General features: G+C 51.6%; 1 protein-coding gene across 3 annotated transcripts in view; it reads left to right on the top strand.

The window, feature by feature from the left end:
* Positions 1 to 524: 524 nt before the first annotated feature.
* The window catches only part of LMBRD1 (LMBR1 domain containing 1), a 122,865-nt gene continuing 113,616 nt past the window's right edge, over positions 525 to 9,773 (top strand). For 2 of the 3 annotated variants that reach the window (XM_069973481.1, XM_069973480.1), the window contains exons 1-2: positions 525 to 671; positions 3,848 to 4,024. In XM_069973481.1, the coding sequence (XP_069829582.1) occupies positions 621 to 671; positions 3,848 to 4,024 (228 nt within the window). In that variant the 5' untranslated portion in view covers positions 525 to 620. Of the gene's footprint in view, positions 672 to 773; positions 914 to 3,847; positions 4,025 to 9,773 lie in introns of those variants that run through there. The other variant, XM_069973482.1, reaches the window with a different exon arrangement.

Below are 9,773 nucleotides of genomic sequence, written 5' to 3'. Positions count from 1 at the left end.
CAGCATGCAGAAGTCATTGGCCAAGCTGAGTGACTAGTAAAGCAAATGAATGGCTTAAAGGGGGCTTCCTGAATTTTCAGACAGAGGAGGAAGAAGTGCTCTGTGGTACAGGACACTGCAGGGATGGATATAGTGCGGGCTCAGGGAAGTTAAAGGGATTATATGGGCAAAATGACATGATGACCTATCCACATTGATTGTGTTTTAGTGGCGATTTGCCACTTGAATAGGACCTGAGCTGCAGTTAAATTTTGCCTGGAAAATTCCTTTAAATACAACTTTTTTTTTTTCCCAGTTTTACACCAGCCTGAGCCTGTGGACTGGACATCTTGTGGGTCTGGATAATACTGATAGGGAATGTCTGCTGCTATATGGTGTATAGAGCCCAGAGGATGCGATGACCGAGCAATAAGCCGCAGACAGGAATCCCCGCAGTTCCCGCTCCTGTTGCCCTGGTGACGGGACGCTTCCCCCGTGCAGCATTAGCCCCGCCCCCTGGAACCTCCACACAGGAAGCGGCCTGCGCTCCCCTGATTGGACGCCGTGCAGCTTATCGCCCGCACCGCTACTGGCGGGAGCTGCTGTCACGGGGTCTGGCGGCTGAGGCAGGAAGCAGCGACATGGCGGCGGACCTGGTGATCGGCTGGAGCATCTTCGGCATAGTGCTATTGGTAGGCTGTGTGCGGTGTGAGTCCCGGTACACGGTGCCCGCCCATCCAGGAAGTACCTGGCGCCAGTGCAGCAGCCTGTGCCGGCGGGTAAACAACAGTGCACACAGGCTGCGGTACCGTGCACCTGCCTACACGTGCTGTTGTTTCTGGGCATCATGTGATGGGAGGCGGCAATGGCCGGCACAGAGGCTGCACCTGTCACTGATACCGGGCTGGGGGGAGAGACTGCCTGAGGACCGGGGGTAATAACCGGGGGAGACTGCCTGAGGACCGGGGGTAATAACCGGGGGAGACTGCCTGAGGACCGGGGGTAATAACCGGGGGAGACTGCCTGAGGACCGGGGGTAATAACCGGGGGAGACTGCCTGAGGACCGGGGGTAATAACCGGGGGTGACTGCCTGAGGACCGGGGGTAATAACCGGGGGAGACTGCCTGAGGACCGGGGGTAATAACCGGGGGAGACTGCCTGAGGACCGGGGGTAATAACCGGGGGTGACTGCCTGAGGACCGGGGGTAATAACCGGGGGGGGGACTACCTGAGGACCGGGGGTAATAACCGGGGGAGACTGCCTGAGGACCGGGGGTAATAACCGGGGGTGACTAGTGGTGATGTGTGATCTGGAGATAGGGAGTAAGAGGGCAGACTGGCAGCATTGCTGTTACTACACCTCAGCGCCCCCATCACTATGTGGCCTATGGATTAGTGTAATAAATACTGTGTCCACGCCCCCCCCCCACGCTGCTGACACTGTGTCCCGTCCTCCCCACTGCTGATCACCTGTGTCCCCCCCCCCCCCCCACGCTGCTGACACTGTGTCCCGTCCTCCCCACTGCTGATCACCTGTGTCCCCCCCCCCCCCCACGCTGCTGACGGTCTGTGTCCCTGCCCCCCCCCCCGCTGCTGATCACCTGTGTGCTCCGTCCCGCTCCCCCACTGCTGATCACCTGTGTCTCACCCCAACACCCACCCCCGCCCCCCCCCGCTGCTGCTGATCAGGTGACCATCTCTATGCCACGTCCCCCCCCACTACTGATCACCTGTGTGTGTGTCCCGGCTGATCAGGTGACTGTTTCTATGTTCCGTCCTCCACACTGCTTATCCTGACCACCTGTTGTCCTGTCCTCCCCACACACACTAACACAAACACATTCTTTACGGCTGATCTGGTGACCACCTGTATTGCCAACACCCCCCCGTCGGTGATCTTTCACTTACACACTGTTACTGACATTTTCTGGAGAGTGGCCAGCACTGCTGAAAGGCTAATTGTTCTATAGGCGGCTCCTGTACATTTTAGGAGGGGGAGTCACATGGCCACCAGCGGAGTCGTGCCATCTTTACATTGCACACCACTTTAGTTGCGGATTCCATACAAATCTGTAGCGTTAAAGTGAATGGGCTTTCCCATCATAATTCACATCCTGTAAAGAAACAACAACAAAGTGTCAATTACCATATAATAATAAAAAAAGACCCCCACCCTGGGGGGGAAGAACGATAGATCAACAACATCAATAACGATCAACAAGTACCAAATATGATACCAATAAAAACCTATAAAATCATGGTGCAAAAAATTTGCCCCCGAACAGCTCTGTAGACTCTTAAGCCCTTATTACACGGGGTGACTGTGAGGGGCAAATGAGAGCTTGTTTGCACCTCGTTTCTTGCTGCCACACGCGTCGGCAGCGAGCAGTCGAGTCCGGGGGGTGGGGTGGGGTGGATTATTCATGTCGGCTGATCGTTGCTTTTTATTACACGGAACAGTTATCGGCCATAACTCATACGGCCGATAATTCCGTGTAATAGGGCCTTTTTTTTGGCTGGTGGGAGTAAATGTAGAGCACGGCTTCAGTGTGACCTGGACATGGTCATGAAGGGGTTAAACAAATAACTATTTTACTATCCCTTTTTATTTTTTACATTTGTCCCAGTCACCATTCGGTCCTACACGTATACTGTAACGTATTAAAGGAGAAGTCAGTCGAAATTTTTTATTAAAGTGTTGTATTGCCCACCAAAAGTTGTACAAATCCCCAATATACTCTTATAACGGGAAATGCTTATAAAGTACTTTTTTCCCTGCACTTCCTACTGCATCAGGGCTTCACTTCCTGGATAACATGGTGATGTCACTTCCTGGATAACATGGTGATGTCACTTCCTGGATAACATGGTGATGTCACTTCCTGGATAACATGGTGATGTCACGACCCGACTCCCAGAGCTGTGGCTGCTGGAGAGGATGATGGCAGGGGGACACTGAGGGACACAGGGCACTGGAGGGACACTGAGCATCCCCCTGCCATCATCCTCTCCAGCAGCCACAGCTCTAGGAGGCGGGTCGTGACATCACCATGTTATCCAGGAAGTGACATCACCATGTTATCCAGGAAGTGACATCACCATGTTATCCAGGAAGTGACATCACCATGTTATCCAGGAAGTGACATCACCATGTTATCCAGGAAGTGACATCACCATGTTATCCAGGAAGTGACGTTTTGATGCAGTTGTAAGTGCAGGGAAAAAAAGCACTTTATAAGCATTTTCCATAATAAGTGTATATTGGTGATTTGTATAACTTTTCGGGGGCAAAACAATACTTGAATACTTGAGCCAATGTACCAGCAGGTACATCACTTAAGATTTTAACATGAATAGACTGGTGCTGGCACGGGGATGCCGGTGCCGGGGTCTTTTTTTTTTTACTAGTCTATTACTGAGCACCGCCCCGGCCTGAAGCACTGGAGGCAGGCAGGCCGGCCCCCAGTGTGACGAAACCCCCTCCCCTTTGTGACGCAGCTCCATTAGAATCAATGGAGCTGCGTCACAGAGAGGAGGGTAGAATGTCACACTGGGGAGGGGCCCTCCAGCTTCCAGAGCTTCAGGCCAGACCGGTGACCAGGAATAGACCAGCTCAGTGCATTGGAACGGGTCCTGGTAAAAAAAAAGCACCGCAGCACAAGCATCCCCGTGCCAGTCTATTGATGTTAAGATCTTAAAGCGATGTACCGTACCTGCTGGCACATTCGCTTTAATATACGGACTTAGAGTTGGTCAGAGTAATGCTGGCTGAACGTTCTAAAACTGGGTAGGACTGACCAATAGAGATGAGCGAACCTACCGAACCTTCCTGAACTTTGAGTGACTGCCATTTCCTTTCTGTTTCAGGCTATTTTGGTTTTTTGTTGGATTTACATCCGTAAGTACCAGAGTTGTCAGGAAAGTGAAGCGGTGTCCACCATCACGGCCATATTTTCCCTGGCGGTCGCCCTGATCACTTCGGCGCTGCTTCCTGTGGATATTTTTCTTGTGTCTTTTATGAAGAATGCAAATGGCACATTTAAGGTAACTTTTTTTTTTTTTTTCTTTAGTGCTCAGATACAGAACAACTTTTTAGAGTGACACTTTATCCATGAAAGCTTTTTTTTTTTTTTTTTTTTTTTTTTATACTTTTATCTATTGTTCAGGTTAAATCATTGATTAAAGCAAAAAGATTGCTGGTTGATTTGTTTTTTGCACTTTGTAATCTGATAAAAACAGGAGCTGTGTTATTACCATCCCTTATCTATATGTTGCTGTTACTATAGAGAAAAAACACTGTGCAGTGTGAACTTCATGGCCTTATGGACTGTATACCTGGTATCCCTGCTACCTAGTGTACACAACTCCCCTTCATCTCTATGTGAGTTATGTAGAGTGCTTTCTTACTCAAGATGGGCACCCTCACATAAGCAGGACCTGCATCTATCTGGCGTCTATGGCATATACTGTGCATACAAAATAGGGGTCAAGAAGGAACTACCCCTTGAGGCAATGTTCCCACACATTTTTTTGGGTCACAGAAAGGCTGTGTTCACACACAGTTTAAATTGAGTGGATGGCCTTCATAACAGCATTTAGAGTGGTTCCTTGGTTTAAGAGTAACTTGGATTGAGAGCGTTTTGCAAGAAGAGCTCACAGTTTTTCAAAATTGTAACTTTAAGAGCTCCCTGTACTGGGTGGGGGGAGCATGGTCTGCATAGCGGGGTCTACAGCACTGTACTCTGACCCAGGAAGTCTCCCTTATCTTCCAAATTATGTTTCCCATCCTCTCTATTCCTAATGTACTGTACCTGCACTCACACTCAGCTATACACACTGCTGCTATAATGTGTCTGCACTTAGACTCAGCCATTCACACTGCTGTATAGAAAAGTTTCTGTCACTGTCCTCCTGCACAGCTCTGTGATTCTCACTTCCTGATTGGTCCATGCTGAACACACACCCTCCCCCATTGCTGTCATGTGACCACACAGACCTCTGACAGCAGCCCTGCTTCTGTATTCTAGCCTGTTGTACTACGCTCCTGCATTATGGGGATCTGCAGTTTCATCCTGTATCTACAAACTGCTGCTGTTATATTATTCTTATGCGCTTACTATACATAATACACCACATGCTGATTGCTATAGTGTACAGTAACTTATATCACATATCCAGCTGTTTCTAAATGTTTTTCATTAGTTTTACATGTTCTGAATAAAAAAAAAATCACTATTTTTGGGGTGTGGAACGAATTGTCTGCATTTCACTGATTCCTTATGGAAAATCTGCTTTGGTTTGAGTGGATTTGGATTACAAGCACGGTCCTGGAACGAATTATGCTCGTAATCCAAGGCACCACTGTACTTGCCATAAAATGACAGCCATCCACTCAATTTCAACAGTGTGTGAACATAGCCTTTCTGTGTTTTTGAGCCACTGCTGGTTGTGGTTGACAAGGGTGCGTTCACAGCCAATCAGTGGCTCAGGCAGGGCATTGCACTGATTGGCTGAGTAGGACGGCAGATAGCCAGGAGGCACAGAAGCAGGCTGGAGCGTGGACGGGTAAAGTATTCACTGGGCCGCGGCGGGTTAAGGGGGATGTGGCTTTTCATATTCAAAGCGGAATCGCAGCAAGATTTTCATTCCGCTGCACGTGAAGCTACTCTTTACTACAGGGCTCCAGACTAAAAAATTTACCTAGGAGCCATTGGCTCCTAACCTGAAAAATTTAGGCGCCAAATAGAATATTTGGTCGCCAACATTTTAAAACATGTAAAATTAATGTTATGTTAAATGGGACTTACTGTGTGCAGAGGCCACGGCAGCAGCCTCCTCCTTTAGATCCTTTCTTTTCTTAGTTTGAAAACGTTCAACATGGAAACTTGCAACTTGACAACCATATACCCCCCTGCTGCTGGTGTGTTCCCTCAGCCAGCTGCCATCTTACCGGCAATGATCTAATATATATAGCCCCCGGCAGCCGATGACATATAGCCCCTGTGGCAATGTATATGGGAAGTGGTACTGTGCAGTGTATATACATACAGACACTGAGGGAAGTGGTACTGTGCAGTGTATATACACACACACACTGAGGGAAGTGGTACTGTGCAGTGTATATACATACAGACACTGAGGGAAGTGGTACTGTGCAGTGTATATACATCCAGACACTGAGGGAAGTGGTACTGTGCAGTCTATATATACAGACACTGAGGGAAGTGGTACTGTGCAGTCTATATATACAGACACTGAGGGAAGTGGTACTGTGCAGTCTATATATACAGACACTGAGGGAAGTGGTACTTTGCAGTCTATACATACTGACACTGAGGGGAGTGGTACTGTGCAGTCTATACATACTGACACTGAGGGGAGTGGTACTGTGCAGTCTATATATACATCCAGACACTGAGGGAAGTGGTACTGTGCAGTGTATATACATACAGACACTGAGGGAAGTGGTACTGTGCAGTGTATATACATCCAGACACTGAGGGAAGTGGTACTGTGCAGTCTATATATAGCTGAAGGGCCATAGATTTGGAAACGCCAAATACAGAAGCATGCTATATTTTATGTCATTCTTAGGCTGCATCGACAAAGAACTACAAGTCCCAGCTCACCTACAAAAAGGATTTCTCCACCTGTAAAAATAAAGTTCCACCCCAGCGATGCCCACAGCCGCACTTGTATCTATAACCCCGCCAGCTCCCAGTCCCTGGCTGCAGCACAGCACCTACCAGACAAGTAGTTGGTCCATTTCAGCAGCGAACCCTCCATGTCCTGCAGCCTCATAGCCCCGCCCCCTACAAGAGGCTATCTCGTCCATGAGCGAGTAGCCTCAATCCCCCGCCCAGGCCTCGGTCCCCCCACACACATTACTGGCCGGCCGCCACCCCTGCCGTCCCTCCGTTTGTACTCACCCACTATCTAAGCTTGGTGCCGCTGGGGTGAACTTGAAGAACCGCGGCGCCGGGTGAGGAGAGGCGGGAGAGAGGCACTGGAGGAGTGTGGCGCCTCTGCGGCCGTCCGTCCAATGAATGATGGACGTGCTGGATGACGTCACTGGAGAAGCGTGTCCCCGCACATGTCATCCAGCACGTCCGTCATTCATTGGACGGACGGCCGCAGAGGCGCCACGTGATTCGGCGCAGCGTGCGGAAGGCGGAAGTCCTTAAAGAGACAGCGCGCCGCCGGGGCCAGTCGCAAATGGCGCCCAGATTAATAAATCTGGGCGCCATTTGCAAGATGTCAGTCGCATTGGCGACCATTTTGGTCGCCATCTGGAGCCCTGTACTAGTGATGCACGATGCACCGAAATATCGATACTACTATCGATATTTCGGTCAGAAAAACGGTTCGATACCAGGATTTCCTGGTATCGATACTTCATGTTAATCTGCACTATTATGCAGATTAACATGAAGTATGGTGCAGAGAACACGGCCGGCAGCTACCTGAGCGCCGGCCGTGTTCTCTGTGTGCCGCCCCCTGCCCCCTGGTGTCCCCTCCTCCGCCCGCGCGCTCTCCGCTCCCGGCGGCGCCAAATTTAAATAGCCAGCACACAGAGATCGCTAGTGCCGGCTATTTGCAGGGGTCCTCGACTGGCGGACCGCGGTCCGAACCCGGAACGCGGAGGCCAGCTGACCGGACCCCTGGTCAGACCTCCTAACCGCCCCGGATCCGGTCCGTCCCGCTCCCCACCGCACTGCCTCCCGCCCCATAGGCGTACTGTCCTTAGATGTCAGTACGCCTGTGGGGCTGGGGGCAGTGTCGGTCCGGCCCCCGGCTGATACGCGCTCTGTAGGGATGTCCCGGGGATTCCCCAGCAGAGCGCGCACCACAGACCTCAGCGTACGCTGCCGGCCTGTCCTTCCCGGAAGTGCAGGCCGGCGGCGTACGCTGAGGTCACTGATGCGCGCTCTGCTGGGGAATCCCCGGGACATCCCTACAGAGCGCGTATCAGCCGGGGGCCGGGCCGACGGGAAGAGACGAAGACAGCCGCAGCGGGGAACGAGGTGCTAGGTGAGTTGTTTTTGTTATTTTTTTTTTTTCTGTCTGGGGGGCATCTACAAGGGGAGAGCGCACAGGTGGACTATATACTACAGGGGGGACCTCACAGGGGGCTATATACTACTGAGGGGGCTATATATTACTGGGGGGAGCGCACAGGGGGCTATATACTACAGGGGGGACCTCACAGGGGGCTATATATTACTGGGGGGACCTCACAGGGGGCTATATACTACTGGGGGGACCTCACAGGGGGCTATATACTACTGGGGGGACCTCACAGGGGGCTATATACTACTGGGGGGAGCGCACAGGGGGTTATATACTACAGGGGGACCTCACAGGGGCTATATACTACAGGGGGAAAGCACAAGGGGGGCTATATACTACTGGGGGGAGCGCACAGGGGGTTATATACTACAGGGGGACCTCACAGGGGCTATATACTACAGGGGGAAAGCACAAGGGGGGCTATATACTACTGGGGGGAGAGCACAGGGGCGCTATATACTACTGGGGGGAGCTCACAGGGGGCTATATACTACAGGGGGACAGCGCATGGGGGGGCTATATACAACAGGGGGTGCTCACAGGGGGCTATATGCTACAGGGGGGAGCTCACAGGGGGGCTATATACTACTTGGCGGGAGCTCACGGGGGCTATATACTACTGTGGGGAGCTCACAGGGGGCTATATACTACAGGGGGAGAGCACAGGGGGGCTATATACTAATGGGGGGAGCTCACAGGGGGCTATATACTACTGGGGGACAGCGCACAGGGGGCTATATACTACAGGGGGAGAGCGCACAGGGGGGCTATATACTACTGGGGGGAGCTCACAGGGGGCTATATTCTACAGGGGGAGAGCGCACGGGGAGGCTATATACTACTGGGGGGAGCTCACAGGGGGCTATATACTACAGGGGGAGAGCGCACAGGGGGGCTATATACTACTGGGGGAGCAACAGGGGGCTATATACTACTGAAGGAGAGCGCACAGGGGGGGCTATACACTACTGGGGGAGCAACAGGGGGGCTATATACTACCAGGGCAGGCACCCCCTTTGTACCTAATATCAAAGGCCTGGTGAGAGAGAAAAAAAATGCCAATTTTCCCGCTAATAAGCAGCAATTCTGTATATAAATAGTTGAACGTTTGTGACAAAGTAACAAAACACGTTTCCTACTGATGTTCAGCTCGGACGTTCACCTGACAATAGACCCCGGTAAGTGGACCTTCACTAAAAGTTGTTGAGTACCCCTGCCCTAAAGGGTAGATGCCGCTGTCATAACCGACAGCGGCATTTAACCCCTGCAGAGCCGCTCCATATGCAGCACGAGTCTGCTGCATATGGATCGGCCCCTCACTGCTAATGACTGCGGCCCGCAATCCCGCGGGCGGCAGTCATTCAACCATTCCAAATACGGGACCCGCCGGTGCTGCGGCAGCGGTCCCTTACACCAGCCAGTTCCCCAACCTCCGGGTCCACAATCCTGTCGCCGCCCCTCATTCCCGCGGGGCCCACCGATACAGTGGCACAACAACTCCCAGAATACCTTCTTGTGGGGAGTTGTTGTTCACAAGGAGGCATGCTGGGAGTTGTTGTGCCAGGAGGCTGCTAATGCATTACAACTCCCAGCAGCATACCTCCTTATGCACTACATCCCCCAGCATACCTCTTTGTGCACAAGGAGGCATGCTGGGAGTTGTAGTGCATAAGAATGTATGCTGCACAGAGTTGTCAGGAGCTGCACAACTGCAATTCCCAGC

Source organism: Dendropsophus ebraccatus, chromosome 6 (genome assembly GCF_027789765.1).
Source record: "Dendropsophus ebraccatus isolate aDenEbr1 chromosome 6, aDenEbr1.pat, whole genome shotgun sequence".
NCBI lineage: Eukaryota > Metazoa > Chordata > Amphibia > Anura > Hylidae > Dendropsophus > Dendropsophus ebraccatus.
The sequence above is the reverse complement of the archived record's forward strand: the minus strand, read 5'-3'. Positions and strand labels throughout refer to the sequence as shown.